Source organism: Cupressus sempervirens, chromosome 9, assembly GCF_028749045.1.
Source record: "Cupressus sempervirens isolate cs-2001-9-10 chromosome 9, ASM2874904v1, whole genome shotgun sequence".
Taxonomy (NCBI): domain Eukaryota; kingdom Viridiplantae; phylum Streptophyta; class Pinopsida; order Cupressales; family Cupressaceae; genus Cupressus; species Cupressus sempervirens.
The window spans coordinates 783875693-783898575 of record NC_143126.1 but is presented as its reverse complement, the minus strand read 5'-3'; the positions used below and the strand labels follow the sequence as shown (position 1 = coordinate 783898575).

Below are 22883 nucleotides of genomic sequence, written 5' to 3'. Positions count from 1 at the left end.
TTGGGCACTCATTGGGATGGGCATGGAGAATATTATGGTCAGGAGTTAGTTCTATATAAGGAGATCTTTATTTTAAGAGATTTTGAATTTTTATAAGAAAGATTGTTATTTCCAATATTATGTTAAGGTTATGATTGGCCCAAACTTTGATTTTTTGTGAAGTTTGTATTATTTTAACACTCGATCATGCTTGATTCCAAGCTTTTCTAATATTAAGCTCATCATGAAGAATCTATGTCAAGCGAGTAGTTATTGTTGTTATGACACGCTTCTAATTGTAATTGTGAAGCTTCTTAAATTGAATTGTGTTTAAGACTCTTTCAATTGAAGAATAATTGAATACTTAGAATTATATCATATTCGTAGTGATGCTAGAAGTAGAGAGATGAATGAGGAGTATGGGAGAGTATTTGCATTATCTTCTAAGTGTTTATGGATACACACAAGAAACTATGTAAATATTGTAATTTGTATAGCATCTTATTGCTTGGTTCTCATTTCAACAATGGCAAGACTATGGCATCTTATGCTTATTTTGTAGGGTTGTGCTTATGTTTGATATATGCTATTGGATCTTAAATTCTTAAGATCATTTTGAGTTTTACCAAAGTTCTGAGGGCATTGCCTTAGTGTTAAAGTTCAATCCAGTGTCTCCTTTTCCTAAACCCAAGTTCATGAAGAGTCATTTCTTTCCAAGATTCTTTAATGGTTTGAAATTAGGTCCCATAGCCACTAAACTTCCCATGTGCTCCATAACTTTTTAAGCTGCAAAACTTAGGATTGACATGTGCCAAAATAAGCAACCTAAGTAGGACCTAGCTAAGAAAAGGCAGCACACAAGCATGCCCCCTCAAACAGGTCCACTTGCAAGGCCAATTAGTTTGAGTGACCAAAAGAGCTAACAACAAGTTATAATCGAGTCTGGCAAAAGAGAAGGCATAATAGGCATCCTCACGTGTTCTCATTAAATGCTTTAACACTCCATTAAGATACAATTACACCCCTAGACTTAGGCCTGCAATGGTCTTTCCAACTACAAACTACTATGTACACTTCAAGTTCATAGAAACTTTGGATACTTAACAAATATGTTTGGAACAAATTTAGAACCTATCTTCGTTGTCCCAGATTAAACCAAAATCAAGCATATTATTTGAGCTAACACGACTAAAAACCTCCAATTTTGTTCAGTAAGTTTTGGTTTAGGAAAACTAAACTCAACTAATTTTAAAGGGTCATAAATGCAATAGAGGCCAACAAAATCCAATGATCTATGTTCTTAAATAATCTGTGTTGTAGTCTGAATTCACAAACAACGATGAAATTACATGAACAGACTCAGGCATCACCAATTTTTGAAGAACTGACAATTTAATGGTTTATTTAGATAATTATGTATAAATACTGGTGCTCTTTCAAAGTATCTGACTTGGTATTTCCTGAAAATCAGAGCAACTACTGCCACATATTAGCAATTAAATTATGTTACATGGATTGTAATAAGAATTACTTCATGAAATTATGTTACATAGATTGTAATAAGAATGACTTGGTAATTCAAAATTGGAAGAGACTCTACTACATTGAGTGCTTTGATTTTCCGAAGTGGATTCCAAACACAAGCTCTCAAGATAAAGAAATCACAATTACAAGAAGCAATACTTCATTGTTGCCTTCTCTCTAAGCCTCAGCTGCAACATTCTGCCAGAGAAGCAATACTTTTCTTCTTAGTAGTAAAAGTTGTCCATAGATGATTAGTCTTCAATGCAAAAACATTTCTACCTTAAGTTTATGCCATGCTCTATTCTGCTCAATTTTTTTACTCTGCTGATTAGCCAAATTTTTCTTCAAGAGCCTCTTGGATGAACAAGTCTGGCATCACATAAACACTATACAGCTGTATGTGCAGGTGATGTTTGTGGATCGCTAGTAAAGGCTTGATTATTTGAATTCAAGTGGCTAATATCATGGCATGGATTCGACCCACTGCCTCGTTTTTCACTTCTTTTCCTCTTGGAACTTTCTGTCTTCTTCGCATCAACAAAAGTAGCAAATGATCGAATGGCTTTTGCACTCCTAGAAGTTAGGGAACCCGAAGGAGAAGCAGAACCATCTTGATTATCTAGGTTCTTAGAATGGCGTATGTATTGAAGTATCACACGATAGAAAAACAAAAAAAGGGAAGCAAAGCATGCAAGTCCAATAATCAAGTAAAGACCCCAGAAGCTTTTCAGGCTCAGTTGTTCAGAATCCAGTTGATTTTTCCTTGAGTTGCAAGAAGTTTGATTAAGCCACTTATCATGGATTCTCTGTAGCTCGCCATTCTCTGACAGGGTCAGAATGGCTGTGGACATGTCAATGGCCAGCTCAGAATCCTTTTGGAAAGCCTGCTGACAGGGGAAAAAAATGAAGCATCTTAAAACAATAGAACTTCAACACGTACAAAGAATTCAGAATGTAGAAAATTAGAGACAGATTCAAAAAGTAATAAGATGTGAGACAAGGAAAGATGTATCCAATGAAGAGAACTACTTACAAAACCCCAGCCATTTCTACTGATTTGTTGGCCAACAATTGTATAACCACAATGAGTTGACAGAAATACTTGGGCGTAAGGAAGCTCATCTACAATTGCCACCACACCTCCTCTGTTTGGTCCATCCGATAATGCTTTAGCATATTTTTCTGGAGAATCAAGGGGTATTAGTCTGGAGGGATCTATACCAAACTCATGTATTAAATAGTTTCTTGCAAAGGATCCTGTCTGATATCCTACAGGACTGGCGCTTAATTTTAAACTATCAAATCCATCAATTGTAGGCGATAGTTGTCTTGCAGTAAGAATTGAGGTGAGACTGGCTGTATAGCTAGAATTGATGATCAAAACCACAAATAGCCAGATGATGAGCACTGCCCGTCCAAGGGCCGTCAAAATGTTCTCTCCTGTATTAAGCCCCAATATTGTACATCAGATCTTTCCACTAAACAAGAACATTGTCTCATCTAACAGGATAGTAACATTGAATATGTTATTACATCTATAATATGTTCAGTATAGAGCACAAACAATTGCAAAACAAAAGAGATTCTATATGCTCAAACGGTATTAAGCAGAAACTTTATTGAATCCTGAAAAGAAAAACAAATCTTAGTCTACACTTAACAGCAGTGAAGACATTCTATATGCCAGTTAACAATGTATGACATCAAGAGTTAATTAACTTACTATGAGAGAAGAACAGTGTTGAAAAGCTGAACCTGCACAAACACAAAGATAACAAGATAATGAATGACATTTTCTGAAATAGCTCTGTTGTTGAATATACAGATGAGAGATAAATAGCACAAACATAATAATCTATTTTGTATTAAACTGGAATAAATAATGATGAATAGCATACAAAAAAACAAATCTTACCTTCCTATTAAGTTTAAATAAAATAATCTAGAAAGAAAAGAAACTTGTCACTGGATGATGACAAAGATTATATAAAGCCAACTACGAGTGATCATAATTATCTTCAAATGTTATCTTAGAAACAAGATGAATATTTTCTAAAATAAGGGTTAATGTTCAAACCTTCATGGTGAATCTGTCCATTGGACTAAAAGCAAAGGTGTCTTGTGAGTGATAGGTTGTGGGGGCAGACTTATGTGGTTTATTCTGATCCTTCGACTAGATTTTTGTAGGTCTGGATTCACTATGCAACCTCTCTTCATAGGGACATTTTTATTGTTGTATACAACTTCCCTCTGGCTGCCTCCCCTTACATTGTCCATAACGATTCTGATGGCAACCCCTTTACAGACCTACAAGATAGCATTGCTCAGTTTTCTTCGGCTGGGGAGATTCTCATCCAGGGTGACTTTAACGCCCATACTTAGTGTGCATAAACCCCTCTTCACAATAGGGATACTGATTCTATATGTATGCAATTTACCAAACCAGCGATTGGACACTCAACCTTTGGTTCCACAATGCACGCCCCATTTTGAGTCACAAAATGGGGGTCCCCCTAGTTTCAAAATCCCATAAGAGGCACCTAGTCTGGCGCCTCGGTCATTTAGGACCCTCCCTTGGGTCTAGATCAAACCTTGGCCTTTGATCGGGCATAGGCGAACATGTTAGAAACCTTAAAAATCAGTTTAAAAGGGTATTTTTGCTTGCAAGTGTGAAAAGCGCACTTGCACAGCTTTCAGAGGTGTGCAGTTGCACAACTTTAGGAGGTGCGCAGTAGCGCACCCCCGGATGTGCACAATTGCACACTATTGGAGGTGCACACCCTTGTGGCCCGCACTTGCACCAGGGTCTATAAATAGACCTCGACTCCTCCTCTACATGCTCATATGCGGTCACACCCACACTCTTGTTGGCTGATCACTTCCTTCTTCACAGGTCTCCCTTTAGGTGGGGTTCCAAGCACTAGCTACCCCCCCTGGGAGTCTGCTAGAGTGGTCATGCCCTGCAAAGACTCCTTATAGCAGTGACACATTTCTTCATCCTTGGGACGCACCCAGCCTCCACTTTCTCAGAGACATTTCAAGGCCTCACTGCTCTTCTTTGTAACCCTCGTTTGTAGGTTCTTCCCTAGGCTTTCGGGTTCATAGGTGCAAGATGACCTCGTTATGGTGCTTTGACCGGATCCTTTGGTGTCGTTTCCCTATTCTGTTGGTTTTCTTTTCTTTCTTTCTTTTGTTTCCCAAGATACCATCCGGTAGCCTTGATGTGGGCTGGTCTTTTTTCGTATTCCTGGCAATCCCTTTGACTTGTTCTATTTTGGTCACTTGTTGGATGTTAAATTTTTTATCTTATCTTATCCACTTCTGCAATGAAGTCAACTGACCATAATGAATCAAAATGTAGTAATGGTGTTATTGTCAATTTGACTTAAACTCCACTTCTAAATAAAGAAACCTGAATAATCAGTTACTTCACAGTGTTGCTTCTCAATAGTACTCTAAAGAAATCCTAGAGAAAGATGGTAAGGTGTAAAAATCAACATCTAAAGGACAATTATATTCAATCTTTAAAAGAAACAAGTTTATACATAGCATCAATGAATTGAGTAGACTATCAGAAGGAGAATCTTATTTGTTCAAAGAGAGAATAATAACATTGAGCTAGTTTCTGCAGATGACCAATAAACAGATAACCATGTAATAAAATGTAATAAAATATAATAAAATGTCAAACTTTCAAGGATATATTGAGAAAAATCACCTAATCAAAGCAATTTTATTCATTTGTTCTTTCTATGACATATACAGTTTCTATTAATTTATATTTATGGATTTGGTAAGGCTAAATTTGAAAAAATAGGGATAAATACTAAAGTGGAAGTAGAAATACCCCATGAAAAAGAGACAAAATGGCTGCATCTTTCACGTAATTATATTTCATTTTTTGTTAACTCGATTTTATGGTCATGGATATTGTATGATTGTTTCTGCATTTATTAAAGGGTAAATGTCCCTGCCAACCTGTATCAGGTGTTTCGAAGCGAATGATTTCAACAGAGTAGAGAGTTTTATAGCATCAAAAGAAACTTCCAAGGCTTCAATATTCAAGAATTTCTGTCTCTTTCATTGCTGTCTTTAAGTCTTTAACAGTTTGTGCTAGAGGTGAATTTATGCTTAAACCAAAAAAGTACTTCTGGTAGTAGTTGCATCTTGATTTCATTAGGCATTGACTATCTCAAATATTGGGCTATTTGCTTCAATGTTTATCGTCAAAATGTAAAGTTGTTAAAGTCTTATCATGTAAAGATAAATCTCAATGTCTAACAACACTGTTGAATGCAGAATAAACGTTTAACTACTTGATAAGAAAAAAGTTCAAAGGCTCTCACAATGTCAGAAAGATTACCAACAGGAAAGAGTAAACTATGGAAATTTTGAAGTCTGTTTTTTCATTCAAATGATTATTTTGCACTGACACGTCATATTGTGCATACCAGAGGATGGTTGCAATTTGCTTTTTTGGCTGTCCTCGAAAATCTGGATTTGCCCTGTGTTCCAGAAGCCAAATGACAACTCCAATCATAATGAAAGATCCGCCAATTGCACACCACATTCCTGGTGTAAATGGCTTCAAGAAAGCCCAGGGATTATTTGAATGAGTATCTCTGATGGGTGTCACCACAACTAAGCCTGAATCTATGTAAGGTGTTGTAAACTCCACAATCTCTGATCTATTTTTCACAATTGAAATGTCCCCCACAACTGCATCAAGTTTCTGCAGTAATTCAGCTTATAAATAACTATGCTAAGTTGCTAACAAATGTGCACAATGCCCATCTATTTTAATCAAGAAATTAATAGTAATGCAAGAATCATAAGCAAATTAAAACTTTGAAAAGAAAGTTGCTACTAAACATTATAAATATATTGCATAAACAAACCTTTAAAACAACTTGCTCCACAAGGTCATTATAACTGGGAGTTGAGTTGTTCTGTATGAAAGGTACGAATGTGTATGGGAAAGCATAAGGCAGTAAATGCACAGCAGCAACAAAGACTTCAATGCAAAACCCATTCATTGTGTTATTGCCTTTTACAGTTGCCACAAACTCTTCAAAACCTGCTTTCTTGGGTACACCAATGAAAAACTTTTTCTCATTGTTTGGAATTACCCATCCACATGGCACTACTTTGCTTCTACCAGGCCATATAATATCATATAATTTCTGTTTTGAGCTAGAATGGTTAGATTCTAGAGGATTAATGGATAAGCCAAAATGCCTTGACCAATAACTCACAATTCTAAAATCTGCTTCGACAATATTAATAATCTCAAATGTAGAATCAAGCAGGTCTCCATGTTTACCGAGTTGAATTGGACCAGCTAAACCTGTAAAATTGGTTTTGAGTAGTATCTTTAGTAGTTGTTGTCCTCCTTGGAAAATTTTGAGTTGTGCTAGCTCTGAATCATTTCCATTTGCAGTGGATGGCTCAGGATGACTCACAAAAGAAGTATTTCCTCCTTCACTCAAGAATTTAGAAATGGCTTGAGCAATTACCCACACTGTGTCATAAGCATATAGTCCAAATACATTCAAATGTGTGTCAATAACCCCAGATTCAAGCAGATTGTTCCACCTTGCAGTAAAAGCACGTTTCTGATCTGAACTTGGAATATGCTTACGTAAGCCAATGACCCCTTGGAGTGAATTCATAGTATCTGAATCATTTATCCTTGAATCTAGACTAGAGGATAGCCAATCTGTAGCCATCCAAATGTAGCCACTGTTCAGCATTCCATGGAGACTTGCTTCAGCAAATATATTCAGACCCATATTTGGACTTGTATGTACAACAAAAACTCGTGATTCCATCAAAGCCAGTTGCATTAGCACCTTGCCAATGCCACTTCTGCTCGCTTCAGGTGGCAAGGCTGCTTTATAAACAATCTTTGCACTCACCTTTCTGAGCACATCACCCAAGACTAATATCCCATTTCTTCCATAATCATCATCTATATAAACAGCCACCACTTTCCTCCAGCCATAATAACCAATCACAGCAGCAATAGCTTCCATCTGAGAAGAATCACTGTGTGTTATTCGAAAGAAATATGGATGCTGATACGAAGAAAGAGTTGGATCTGTTGCAGCAAATGATAGAAGTGGTACTTGGAATTCACTTGTCAATTGTGATACAATATGAGCAAGCAGCGATGACTGTGGACCTACTATTGCCACCATGTCCTTTTGCATTAACTCCAACGCTGTCAGCGGAAAACAAATCAAAACATTAAGATCAATCATAAGTCATAACCATATCATGCTTGAAAATTAACCAGTGATGTACATCATCAATAATTTCAATTTTCTGCCAAGATTCAAAAATGAGTCTTTGCCTATTATAAAAAGATATAGCTTTTATGGGAATGCATTTCCCCTTGTCTCTGACAGTGACAATGTTTTCACTATGCAACAATGGTGTGATCTTATTTTATCTACTGGTTCTACCATTTTCAAAACTTTTTAGGTTAACACTTACATATTCATTTCTTTGTTTTTCCCTAGTTGTCCTGCTTTGACATATTTCCATAGTTCTGAGACTAAGTTCTCACTTAACTCATGAGAACTCGTTAGTTTTTATACAAGGTTAGTTACTTAGTTGAGACAGTACATTGAGGTGCATAGAGAAACTCATAAGTTTATCAGTAAGACCTGCTAAGTAAATCACTCAATCAATTTTGGAAGTAGATTCAAAAACTGCAAAAAACATGCACCGACAAGCATTAAAATTCATTGGACTATTTTTTCATCAAGTTTGTCTTCAATGTTTGCAATGTTCTTAGATCAAATTGATTGTTGGTTGACTATTAAATATTTGATTTGAAGGACTTATCAATAAATTGAGCGTATTTGGATGTGGCACTCTTTTCTTTCTCTTACCAAAATTTCGAACTCTAAACAATGAAATTTGAAAATCTTCTGACACACTACTTATATTTTCTATTATTTCCATTTGTCTCATATTTGTTTACTTTCATACTTGTACTCTTTTCCTTTCTGTTCTCAAAATTTTAAATTCAGATAAATGAAAACACTACTGTTATATGCTGCTAACATATATTTTTGTTTTTTTCAACGTTCAGCATCTCTAGTGTGCAATGTAAGGCACCAATGGAAATGACCCTGTACAATCGTATACCAAATGTGATCAAGGACATAATCACCTGCAATTATCATAGGTTTGATATGAGAGAGGTCATCAATCAATTCAAATACCATCTTGCTCAAATTGTTGGTTAGGCTATCCAATTGTGCAACCAAGTGCAGGAAGAAACGATAAACACATGCTCTATTTTGTAGTTACACGAGGAAAATTGAAGGTAAGAGTGTATGGAAGCAATTGCATCAGCAATAAACTCCACTGCCACACCTAAATCATCTAAGACTCTTCTTGCCCCACATATTTGTCATTCCATCACTAGAGAGATGAGATAAATTTATTAATGTCCAACAAATGAACATAAAAGGGGTCAAAGGGACTGTCGAACAAAATACAAGGGCCTATGTTTACCGTACAGGTAAAGAAATTGAACGCATACAGACAATAGAATATGAACAACAGAGTTATATTCGCAATAGTAGATGAATTATGCTTTACAATGATCCCAGACGGGATATAAATACTACTGCCGAACCTTCCCGAAGGAGTCCGTCGGCCACAATTATTCTATCCGTTACAAACTATTTACCGCCGAACCGTCGGCTACAAAATACAGAAACACCACCGGACCGTCGGCTACGGAATACCAAAACACTGTCGGACCGTCGGCTACAGAATACAGAAACATCGTCGGCTACAGAATACCGAAACACCGCCGGACCGTTGGTTACAAAATACAGAAACACCGCCGGACCGTCGACTACAAAATACAGAAACACCGCCGGTTTGTCGGCTACAGAATACAAAATACCGTTGAAACCATCCAGTCGGCTAACACCATCCCCCCAAAAAGAAAAGTCGTCTCCTGACGACTGACAATATCTGAGACAAATTAGCAAAAAATACATTTACAGAGTGACTACAACAAGAGAAATCTACTTCCGACACATCACTGTCACCTTCGTCCCGTGCCTATAGCCTCTGCTAACACAACACTGTCTCCTCAAGCTGACCTTGATAGCCACCTGTGCTGCTTTCTCTGTTTTCAATTCCTCGGTACCCTGAACCAAGTGTCGCTGCGCTGCCTCCAACTGGATGATCAGCTCCTCTCGAGCTCTCTACGCATCCACCAAGACAGCCTCACAGCCAACACCTGCTCCCACTGCCTCTGGTACACAGAAAGTCCATGCCTGCAACAACTTCAACTCTTCTCAACTGGTCAAACTCCCACGACTGATATCCGCCACGACTGGGGGTCCAGGGGGCAATGCGCTCGGCACACAGAAATTCTTCTCCTTCTGGGCAGAACAAGAACTCTTCTTTATGTCTCAGTTTCCCCGCGGAAGTCTTTTCCCTTGCAGCGCGGAGGAGAAACTCTGACTGGCGGAGCTGAATCTTTTAATTACACCCGCGGCCTATCTTTCCTTTCTCGCGGTCTATGTTCTCCTCCCCACGGGCTTTGTTTCCTTACCCGCGGACTATTCTTTCACTGGCGGTTAACGGCGAGGATTTTATAAAATATAATGGCCGTGGGGGCTCTCTCTTCTTTTTTCTGCCGGAGGAACTTATGCTGTCAGTCTTCTTCCTTTCTCTGCCGGAGTAATTATGCTGCGGGGCTTTACACTCCGTGGGGGTCTCTTGCCCGCGGACCCGCGGGACTTTAAGTGCCTGCGGACAGGCAGTTGCCCGCGAGCCTTCCTGTCTGTCGGACTTTCAGTCCGCAGGGCCCGCGGGACTTCCAGTTGGTTTTTTTTATTTATTTATTTTTTATTTATTTTTTATTTATTTTTTAGCAAAAGAAATCAAATAACAGAGGTACCTCCATTTTGCCTCCAGGCGTCGCCATTCTGCAACGACGATGGAGTCAACTGGCCATCCTGTGACAGCGACGGAGTTTTCCTGGCACCATATATTTTGAATTTGAATCTGTTGACTGCCGGAGGTATCTTCTGCCCGTCCAAAGTTGATAATCTGATCGCTCCATTGTCGCCGACCTTCCGAATCTGATATGGTCCAACCCATCTGCCCTTAAACTTTTCCACTTTGATTTCATTCTGACCGTCGTACGCCTTACGTTTGTTCTGTGCCACCCCGGTCGCCCACTGTGCCTGCAGTCGTCGCGCAACTGGATTATTTCCTTGCTGTCGGTGCCCTTCCACTAAATTTATGCTGCGGTGTAACCTTTTCTTTCCGCGCGGTCCATTCACCATGTACTAGACAGTGGGATTTTTCGTTTTGCTGTGTTCAGACTGTATGTTCTTCCCCTCAACTTCAGCCATGGCAGCTTTTCCTTCTTCCACTTCCCTGCATTCCTCCGAACATTCGTTTTCCTCCTTTTTCTCATCTTCGTCAACCCTTAGCATATTACAACTCGGAAAGAGTTCGTAGTCTTCTATCTGCCAGTGGTAAAGGCCATTCACCGAGTCCAGGTCATCGTCATTCGATCCTCCGTCAAGTCTCAATACTCCTTTTTCATCCGGTTCCATTCTCCTCTTTCCTTCGTCATCAATCTCGCCTTCATTGTCAGAATCTAACAATGCTGCCTCCTCGCCAACCATTTGCGCGTGCAAGTCAATTATGAATCTTTTGCCTCCGTGCTCCATTGATAGGGTATTGCGTTTCCAATCATGTTTTACTTTTGCTTGCACCAACCAATCCTGTCCCAGAATAGCATCATAGCCTTTTCGTTTTAATGGAATGACCATAAAATCCAATAAAAATGGTTGCGTACCAATTGTTACCGGTTGTGCTTTCAGAATTCCCAACGGTTTGATTCCATGTTGGTCTGCCGTGAGCAACTGAAATGCAGGTGGCCACAGTGTCGGCTTTCCCAACTTCTTCCAAGTATCCTCCGGCAACACATTCACGCCGGACCCTCTGTCAACAATTGTCTCTGTCAAAACATTTCCCAAAATCCCCATCTCGACGACTGCTGGATGCCGTCCGGAGGTGAGTGCCAGCAGCATTGGGTCTGTTGCTATCGCTTCCCTACTGTCCCTTCCTGTGTCCTCCGTTGTTTTCGAAAACGGTGTATGATTCAGAATGGCCGCCCGTAACTGGGGCATTGTGAGAAGGAGGTCACTTATCTTGACTGGTATCTTCGTTTGTAAGATCTGCCGTACAATGTTTTGTTCTGTGAAGGTCTTTGCCAAGGTGCCGGTAATATCCTTCAACTGAGATGTCCCCGCTAACGATGCCTTTGCAATTTCCACCTGCGCTTCCCCCACTTTTCTCTTTTCCTCTGTTTGCCTCCGTGTAATTGCCAGAACCTCCTCTACATCCGTGCCAACAGTGATCAAGTTTACTCCAGCCTTTGGACATTTGGAATCTTCGTGATCGTCGAGTCCGTACCATCTGCATAATAATTTCGGTGTGTTTGCTGCTGTACAATCCCGCGCAAAATGACCCCACAAATTACATGCTCGGCATTGAACGATCGGTCATCCGTTTGCATCATACTGGGTTCGACTTCGGGTTCCATTATTATTGTTATTGTTGTTATTATTTTGCCCTCTGTTATTATTCCTGTATCCTCCGGATGTAGCACCGGCGGTATTCGTGTTTCCGCTACTACCCGATGGGGAAACCTCCTGTGTGAGAAACACCTGCGGAATCCTCTTGTCTTCATGTTAAAGGGGCACTCCTTTGTCAAATGGTCCATGATCTGACAAATGTCACAGAATTGGTTCTTTGGACACGATCCCTTAGTATGACCGTTGGTCTTACATTCTGTGCACCACAGTTCACTACCTTTTGGCTCTTTCTGCATATTTTTAAACTCCATCATGCGAACCATATCCTTCTGTAGGGCACGAACTTTCTTGTTGCTGCCTTCGTCGTCGCTACTATCATCTCCGGCAGGCTCGTCGTCATCAGAATCAGAGGAGCTAGTTTTCTTCTTCTTTGTCTTCTGCTCACTTTCAAGGTCTAGTGCTCTGTTATACGCGTCCACATATGATGACGGTGGCACAATTTTCATTTTCCTCCACAACTTCGAGCGTAGGCCGTCCACAAACCACCTTTTCTGCAATCCGTCCGCTAGCTTGCTTTCCATTTTGTTTATTACGTCTTTCAATCTCCTGGCGTAGACACGGACAGTTTCGTGCTTCCCTTGCTTGGTATTGAAAAATTTCGTTACAATTTCATTATCATCCCGCAAGAGTTTAAATTCCGCCAAGAACTCCTTTTTAATGTTATCCCATGTATCCAGCTTTTGTGGATCCATATCCGAAAACCAATCAATCGCGACACCCCGTAGGGTTGCCAGAAATTGCTTGGCCCATTCATCGGCATCTGTGATTCCATTTGCCCACCAGATCGTCTCACATGTCTTACAATGTTGGAGGGGGTCGACTGTACCATTGCCTTCAAATTTCGGTAATTTTTCTTTGGGTCCCACCATAACTCTGGAGGTCTGCACTCCTACAGTGGTCGGCACTCCCACACCGGCAGTCTGGACTCCCACACCGGCGGTCTGCACTCCCACACCGGCGGTCAGCACTCCCACACCGGCAGTCTGAACTCCCACACCAGCAGTCTGCACTCCCACACTGGAGGTGTCGACAGCTGCGAACCTTGGTGAAGACGAAGGATCCTCCGAAATTGTTTCCCGCGGAAGTCTATCCTAGACGAAGAGGTCACTCCACGCTCGTGCTCCGTCAGCACTGCGAGCCGTGCGAGTTGATGCTCTCCCGTCTGAATTTTCTTCCCTCGGCGAACACAAATTCAAGAACTCCCGTGCTTCTTCCACCAATTCCACCCGCTGCCGACTCTCCTCCAACAATTCCTCCGCACTTCGGTTTCCGTCAGCAATCTTCTGGAATCTCCGTCGGCGTTCGGCTTGTTGTGCCAGAATTAAATTCTCTTGCACAATACGGATTCCATCTTTTCCCTTCGCCTTATTCCGATTCTTGTTAAGCTGATTTGGCATTAATCTTCATTCCTCCCACCTTCCAGATTCATAAGGCAACGGCGCCAAATGTTTACCGTACTGGTAAAGTAAATGAATGCATACAGACACTGAACACGACCAGCAGAATTATATTCCCAATAGTAGATGAATTATGCTTTACAATGATCCCAGACGGGATATAAATACTATTGCCGAACCTTCCCGAAGGAGTCCGTCGGCCACAATTATTCTATCCGTTACAAACTATTTACCGCCAGACCGTCGGCTACGGAATACCAAAACACTGCCGGACTGTCGGCTACAGAATACAGAAACACTGTCGGCTATAGAATACCAAAACACCGTCGGACCGTTGGTTACAAAATACAGAAACACCATCAGACCGTCGGCTACAGAATACAGAAACACCGCCGGTCCGTCGGCTACAGAATACAAAATACCGCCGAAACCATCCAGTCGGCTAACAGCCTAGACTGCAGCAAGGGGTCAAAGATAGTCACTCAAACTTTCACTTGAAGGCATTTCTCAGAATTGAATAAACCACCATGAAGCAGGGATGGTAGCAACATGTAATATGGAAAACAAGCCACATTGGGATGGACTCGTAAATGTATAAATTGTTGCCAGTATAGGTTGTAAGATGACAATTTTGCATAATCCAGTGGCCAATTGATAGAGGACATTGTCAAAAACACATGGCTACTACAAGTTATTGGAAGCATACGGAAGAAAAAGGGCTGCAACACTTATCACATTAGTAGATAGATGGTAAGAAAAAGATGATAAACTCTTTAATGGCTTCAAGTGGCACATTGGTATTCTTGAAGTTTATGAGTCATGCCCAAATGGAGTCAACAGTGTTGGTACTTTGTGCAACATGGAGGGTGATCAAGAGGTTGTGGTTAAGACTGTTATCCAAACTTCCATACATGACACTACATATGTAACTATAAAGTGACTTTATAGGAGAGGCATCCTGCCATTTGTTGAAGCTCCATGTTGTCCATTAGAATCAATATTTGAAGACGTTGAAAAGATTGGATGCATCAAAAGCATGCCTGAAGTGTTAGAAACATTAAAAAAACACACACACACATATGTGTGTGTGTGTGTGTGTAAGCGTACATGCGTCCTTAGTTTGATGAGAGAACACAAAAATGGGAGAATATTGAGAGATTGGAGGTGACTTGATTTACCACAAATGTTATCACTAGAAGAGCATTGAATCATTAGATGTCCTGAAAGGTAACTCTTAGCATTTGTAATGGGTGTCACACCATTATTAGAACAATCTTCTGTGTTCCATATCAAGAATACTCTGCTCATTTCTTTTGAATCTTTTGCAATCATCAAACAATCACCTTGTTTATCCATATTTTTCAAAACTTTGAAATATGTCCTGGCCTATTACATTTATAAAAAACTAGAGCATCTTTATGGAATCTTGCAATATGTCCAATCATGTTACATTCATAACACAATAGTCCATCGCTTTTCAATTTAGTAGCTTCATTATTTGACATTGATATTTATAGTGCATTCAACCTTTCTATGAACATATCTATTGTAACTATAGTAGTATCCATTGAAGTTTTTGACATATTTATTCAGATTTATCCTACTGAAAGTCATCCGACTTTTGCACTGAACTACTCTATGCCCTAATTTGTTGCAATGATAGCAACTTCCATTAAAACATATCTCTTTTTTACTTTAATGCAAGAAAAATAGATACCATCAAGAGTACCTATAATGAATAGGAGAAGATCTCAGATTATCATCCCTTTCTTATTCTTTTCTTGCACCAAATTATTGTTGTTCTTCACTTGTTTTCGGTCTACTAAATCATTTTTATCTTCCAACTACTACCGAACTAACAAGTTTTTTTTCCTTCTACCTACTTTAGGTCTTCTATGTCCATTTATATCTGGTCAACCATATTCTTATTGCCTTCTTCCTGCTTTTGATATTCCATATCAACTAATTTGTCATGCCCTTTTTGTTTTCTTCTTGATCTATCATTTGTATATGTTTCTAGTCTATTATGTCATTTTTATCCTCTTCGTGCTTTTGAACTAACACAACCCATTCAGCTTCCACCAAATCAATTGATTCAACGCTTCTTTCATCATTCAAAGTAGAATCAAACTTATCTTGATTTAGTTCCATTTCAACTTTATCTCTCCATCTTCCAATGTATTGAGTTGGAATAAAAGGTTCTCTGAAATATTCCCAATAGATATTTACCCGGTTGCTTCCTCAAAATAATATTCAAAAATCAAGCATACGAAAATGCGTTACAAACCAACAATATAAAACCAATAAATTCTCATAAAATTCCTTAAAAGATGTTATTGCATTATACAACAGCAATGCAACAACCCGCATTCAAAGTCCAATCTTAAACACAGTTTTACAGTTAGATTGGAACACTAAGAAAAGAACCTATAAGCACATGTGAGACACCTAATGTGATGTCTCCACGGAAAATGGGCTTGCGTCCACTGTCTACCGGCACGAGGGCTATGTACTCACACTAGCATCTCATAGTCAATCATAAATCAAGCATGCCAAATGAATGAGTCTCTTCTCCTTTTATCCTCACAGCTGCGACCCTTCGACTCCCGTTCTATCTTTTCGTCTTATCCCTCCTTGGCACTTTAGCCCACTTTATAATACTAAATTGACCTTTTATAATTTGAACCCGCGCTCTCATAGTCAATTTTAATATTATATGAATGTCTTTAAATCTTCTAATGTCCCAAAAGGGGACATTACAAATCTTCCCTCCTCAAGATTGCTTGTCCTCAAGCAATCAGTACTAGGATCCCACATGAATTTACAGGTAGCTCTGTAGTCCAATCTGAAAATAGATCCTACCATACTACGAAGCAAGGTGTCAAACTGCAATCCATCCATCAACCAAATATCGTTGCATCTGTAGGTTGTATGACTTTGATTATCATTGCATCCAGTCTCAAATTGAGTAGAACTACAACAAAATCATCAACATGCCATAGATATATACGGTCAACACTTGGATCCCAAACCCTGTTGTTATGACTAGCTGATAAGACAAGGTAGAAATGTATCAAGGAGCTATGTATAACCCAGTAGATGGTGACAACCCAACCTAAATAGTTGATGTAAGAAACAAGCTACTCAAAAGCTGAAAACAACACCATGGGCACATAAAATACCAAACTACCATCGTCAATTTGGAGAACCCCTAAGTACATAGGTGCTATAATTAAGAATTAAGCTGAAAAATCAGTCCTTGTGATTGAAACATAACTCTCATCAACTCTCCACCAAGATATATTCAATGGTTGATGTATGAAATCCATCCAACTCTTGTATGAGTTGAAATCAAGAACCATATTTGGACTGATAAAAAGGCGAGCGAAAGTAGTCAATTCACCGCACCAATCCCATGACCAAGATTCACAGCTACAAATTGTTTTTGGATCCAATATTCTTAAGTCAAGATCATCCTCTTCATGACAGTCAAAAAGAGTTCCCTCATTTATCTCAAAAAGGGGGTTATCAGAAGTCCAATCAGCATCTACTTCAAAAAAGGGTTGTCTACAAGCTGAATGAGGTCTGAAGTTTTGGTACTTGGTCGTTTGGGGCAACTATCCAAGTCATACGTCTACTGAATGCTATCAAACTCATCAATTACTTCTTGGAAGAACTCCTACCTCTTTTACCCTGATGTATCCGAAAATGATTTGTGATCCTAATCTGATTTTCTACTTCCTGAAGAGAAAACTGAGTATCATCTAATGCCTCACAAACATAATTAAGCTCCCTGTTGAGCTCCTTAATCTCATTCCTTTCTTTATTCAACTGATCGACATATATTCCAGCAACCTTAAGAATATAATCCCTGTCGGAAAGCAAACACAAATAATCGGATTTCATAGTTTCAAGAGTTGTTTCGACTACCTGCAAATCAACAACAAGTCAATCTCCTTCTACTTCCCCTTGAGCCTTCCTATAGAGATCCTCAACCCACTTGTGAGTGCTGTCATAACGTACCAAAGATGCCACAATCATGTCCTCACTAACTTTCAACTAGTTCTTTAATGCATTTCATTATTATCACATTGATACAACTCATCCTTTTGTGGTGTCATCTTGGACTGTTTATTGAAGTTATTATCATGCGCGTATGAAACTTATGGTTCATCCTAAAAAGGCTCCAACACATTGTTACTTTGAGTACAACTAGCCTCATCAACAAGTTTATCAAGGCTAACCTCCAAATCACCAACGTAGAAGCTTGAATGTTCCTTATCCACATCTAAAATCATTTTCCTTGCGTGGGTTTGGATTTCCTTTACCTCCTCTTCTTTGTTATGGTTCCCACAAATAGGATCAGGTGTACTAGTGCCATCACGTGTCGAGCAAATCTATTCCAGTGTCATCTGGATTCCTTTAACCTGTAAATCCTTCAAGTTCTTCACTATCAACTGCAAAACTCTTTTTATCACCGCATCGTTGTAGGTTGTTGTAGGAGATGTTATCCACAAGATCTCATTGAGGCAAGAGGCAACCACAAGGTTAACCTGTTTATCTGGATGCTCCATAAACCTAGGCTGGACCAAGGTCGCCATTGGAGGTTGTAAAGCCCAATTTAGGCATCTCCAATCTACCTGCTCTACATTGGTCAAATAAGTTTCTATCTCTTTTAATTTGGAGAGAACGTCATTTGAGAATTTCATGTGTTCTAGTTGCAACCCAAGTACGTAAAGCTGACCCAATTGTTTTTCTTTTTGCAAGTTTCTCAACTATTCGCAATTAAAGGTGTCATTAAATTCTAAAGAAAACACTTAATTTTTCAAACTTTCCATGACTACTTCAATTACCCATGTTTTTACTTGATTAGAGAATGTATTTTCTTCTTTAATGACTGTTGGAGTTTGAATGCCTATGTTCAAATTCTGCAATTACTGTTTGCTTATATGCTCTTCAATTGCAGACTCGATTCGAAGCCTTGATCACCAGAATGGATTTTCTGGTTAATTCTAAGAATACTCCAGACCTGTTAGCATTTCTTCCAACAGCAATTATGCGCCCAGTTATTAAGTTCACACAATAATCTGCCAATAACTTTTTAAAATTTTTTAAGCTGCTCAAAAAAAAGATAATCCTCAATACTCCCCCTCAGAAATCTTGTCTTAAGCTACAAATGACCTGTATTCAAAAGTGTTGCTGCTCCAGCCACTATAGCCATTGTTGTTGTGGCCATTATTTCTTTTTTTACAACAATGAACTGATTAAATACATTAAACAATCATGCTTAGATCATTCAAGATAATTTTTTTGTGCATGCGCTAGACTTGTGTGATTCTTGTTAGATTTCTTAGGATCGCTGCAAGTGTAATAGCACTGCCGGTGTATTTGGTATGTGTTTTCCAAAGGCAGCTCTCCTCAAATAAATAAGAGTAAGACGTGAATAGACATGTCCCTTTAAGGGGCATGTCTATTTGTTAATTAATAATTAATATTCTAATAAATATAACCATATTTTTTTATTTTTTTTTAAAACAGTGACAAAGCCACTTGATATATATATATATATATATATTACATTTACTTTGATTCTAACATAAGGAGCTCTCGGAGAAAAGAACCAGGAAGAAAAATTCGTTCATAACCTCATCAAGAAGAAAAGAGAAAAGAAGGAAGAAAATGGTAGGTAAACAAATCCAGTTATAACATCCTAGGAATGAAACGTCCAAATTACAATAGGTTTATGAAGGAGGAAAAATAAACATCTGACTAATATGTACAAATATTTACATAAACAGCTTTGATATTGCATTAACAAAATAGTATCTCCAAAATGCAACCGAAGAGCGTTAGAAGCATCCTACAAGAATCAAAACCTTTCTACCAATCCAAATGCTGACCAATCTGCTGAAAAATCTCCATGCAACAACCTACTCAGATCAAAAAGCCAAACCACAAAGACAAAAATAGCACAATACCATGTAATCTTACTCCTCTATGTCTCCTATTGTAGGAACAGAATTACCAAGCTTAAGAGTTGGATCGAGAATCACATTGGGAGGAGAAATCAAAGGGGGAGCAAGTGCCTGAGAAGATTCATGCTCTAGAAGATCTAAGATGGCAAAGACAATTTGATGCACATTATTAACACAACTTTTGGGCAAACAATCACCATACTGTTTCAATGCAGCCTTAACAGAACAAAAAGACTGCCTCTCTAGGGCTTTTTTAATGCTCTCGAACACCACATAAACACCATGGTTACTAAGAAGTGCATGATGATGAAATAAACTCCCAATGAGAGCCGCACCACTCCAAAGATCATACTTTTGACAAGCCTTAACAAGCTTGCCACCCTGCAAGAAATCAGGTCTGATAAATCTGGTAACTATCAGCTCCAAATGAAACGGAGACTGCAATAAATCAAGAGCATTTGACAAAAAAACTAACCGAATTTGAGAGGGATATAGCAATCTTTTTTCCAGGAGAAAGGAGAATCTCATGCCCAACAATCCTCTTGATTCCTGTTCGAATATGAGTACACTCACAGAAGAAGATAGTAGCTAGCATGTCATCTTTAATACAGCCCAAAAAAGGCATCTCCCAATCTTCAGGTCCCAAAAACACTATAATTTCTTGGATAATAATCCATGTGTAGTGAAGAACAAGTTGAACAAATGTCGATTAGATAACTTACTCCAACCAATGAACTATGACGCCCTGACATATTGCTGCCACTAACAACAATGAATAACAACTCCCACAAAATGCAGAGACCAAAACGAAAACCCAGAAACCCAAAGAACCAAAAAAACTTCTAGAAACGACACAATAAAATAAACACAATCAATGATAACCATTGTGCCAAAAGATATGGAATCCATCGCATTATAATAAAAAATCAAAACACATGAATTCAGTACTTAGATCCAATGCAAAAATAAGTTATTAAAATACACACACGGTACTGCTCAATCAACTGGCCGACATCTCTTAAATAAAATGAGAATAAAGTACATAACACTTAAAGACCAGCCTCCAAGAAGAATCGATAAATGCTGCCATCTGTCAAAAATTAAAACCAACATTGGATATGGCAGAATGACTAAACAACCACATCAAAAATCACCAAAAAACCACCTCGCAATGAAGTCATGCCAAGTAGAAATGACAAATCCACATGCCAAGCCATAATAACATCTAAGATCTCAAATCCCAATCATGAATCACTTAAACCTCCCCACTAGATGCCAACTGCTAACTCAATGTTACCATGATTAATACAAGCATTATATTTGGCTACTTAAAACCATATCTACTAATTTAGATATGCATAAATAAATCACACATAATGATATTGAACATCATAACACAAACATAGCAGCTCACACCTAGTAGAAAAATTAAGACTCAATCTTAATGATAGAAACAATACAACGAAACATTTCTCATAAAAGATTTGAAGAACAAGAATCAAGAATATTACCATCACAACCAATATTAGCTAAGCTATCTGCCAAAGCATTACCTTCCCTGTACATGTGTGATAACAAGTAACTATCCAGAGAGTCAATGAGACCCCAAATTCACTAAGAAATATAATCAAGATGCCAATTATTGATCAACCTATAAATACAGGCATTAATAACAACAAAGTAATCACCTTCTATATGTAAACAAGAAAGAGACATGCTTTGCTAAAATCAGACCTTCTAGCAAAGCTGTGGATTCTGCCATGTTATTAGTGCCAAAAAAAATAGGTGTTGCATAAAAAGCTAGCACCTCACTGTGATGATTTCTCAGAGAAATCCCAATACCTAAATCACCAGGGTTCCCTCTAGATGACCCATCGAAGTTAAGCTTGATAAAGGGAGAATCAGGAGGCTTCCATTTAATGGATTTTCTACAAATTGGAATCGATCTAACTCGCGGAAACACAGGAGAGGATAGAAGTGATATAAGCTTCCTGGCTCAAAGTATTGAACTATCCCAAGATGAAAACATGTCATTCCTCTTAAAATGACTAGAAACAAAATTATTCAGTAATTTAGAAATAAGCTGTTCAATTGTATCAATCACAAGGCTCACATCAGACGCCTCTTTTCTAAAGATTCTCTTGTTTCGTTCCCACCAAATAGACCAAACAATTGATGATGGAACAATAATCCATAAACAAGCAAATGTAGAATTAGTAAACAGAATCGACCAAGATTGGAACAACTCCCATAAAGACTTGGGAAAAGGAAGGTAGAAAGACAATTTCCCCAAAACAAAATACCAACATTTCATGGAGAATTGACAATGCACAAAAAGATGATCAACAGTTTCTTCATAAAGATCGCACAAAACATATTTAAATGAATCTACTGTATGGAGTCTGCTTAGTCTATCACTAGTCAGAATTCTGCCTTGAATGGCCAACCATGAGAAAACTCTGGCTTTTGGCAAAACACATTTACCCCAACAAAAGGTAAAAGCTCATTGAGCAACATGTTGCTTAGAAAAACCCAAGAGAACTTTATAACCAAATTTAACAGAGTAAAAACCACTATTAGCAGGACACCATATGAGACTATCACAGCCTTTGGCCAAAATAACCAATTTGTTAGCCACGATGTCAACAAAAATCCTAGCCAACTCTCTTCCAACAGATAGGGAAAAAGGATCTTTCTAACAAACCTTGTGAGACACAATGTCAACATTGTCCACATAATCCACTAAACGAACTCCCCATTCTAGAGATGCAACTTCCATAACCTCCTTCAAGGAGAGATTATGACACAGCAGAGGACACCCATTCCAAGAGTCTTTCCAAAAGGAAACATCAAGACTAGAATGAAGCTGCCAGGACAGAAATTTTGTGACTACTTCCCTAGATGACATTATAAAATTCCAAGTAGGCAAACGTGATGGGGGATTTCAAATAGTAAAAATTATATGACAAGTAGAATCTAGATATTTGGCTTGCATGATTTGACACCATAATGATTGGGGTCTATAATACATATTCCAAACTAGTTTCCCCCCAAAAGCTTTATTCCTCAAAGAAAGTACACCAGCCCCTCCAAAAGATTTTCTTAAAGATAATTTCTATAATGATACCAGAGAAATCTTTCTAGCATTAGTCATGTTAGAAGACCAAAGGAAATTACAAATGATTCTCTCAATCTGAGCAATAATAGACGATGGAGCTTGAAGGACTCAAAAATAATAGTTAGGAATGGCGAGGAGAATTGTTTTGATAATTAAAATTCTCCTAGAGAGGGAAAGCCATTTCGCCTTCCAGGCTGAGATCCTACCCTTCAATCTATTTATCACATTATCCCAAAAT

The 22883-nt window shown here is 38.7% G+C and overlaps 1 protein-coding gene across 4 annotated transcripts in view; it reads right to left on the bottom strand.

Annotated features, from left to right (window-relative positions):
• Positions 1-1411: 1411 nt before the first annotated feature.
• LOC149541061 (glutamate receptor 3.4-like) overlaps positions 1412-22883 on the bottom strand; it is a 93180-nt gene continuing 71708 nt past the window's right edge. The window contains exons 2-7 of one of the 4 annotated variants that reach the window (XM_089802053.1): positions 7632-7726; positions 6402-7538; positions 5955-6235; positions 3227-3258; positions 2537-2943; positions 1412-2390 (exon numbers count right to left, since the gene is read on the bottom strand). In XM_089802053.1, the coding sequence (XP_089658179.1) occupies positions 1890-2390; positions 2537-2943; positions 3227-3258; positions 5955-6235; positions 6402-7538; positions 7632-7726 (2453 nt within the window). In that variant the 3' untranslated portion in view covers positions 1412-1889. Of the gene's footprint in view, positions 2391-2536; positions 2944-3226; positions 3259-5954; positions 6236-6401; positions 7727-22883 lie in introns of all 4 variants that reach the window. The other 3 variants (XM_089802054.1, XM_089802051.1, XM_089802052.1) reach the window with 3 other exon arrangements.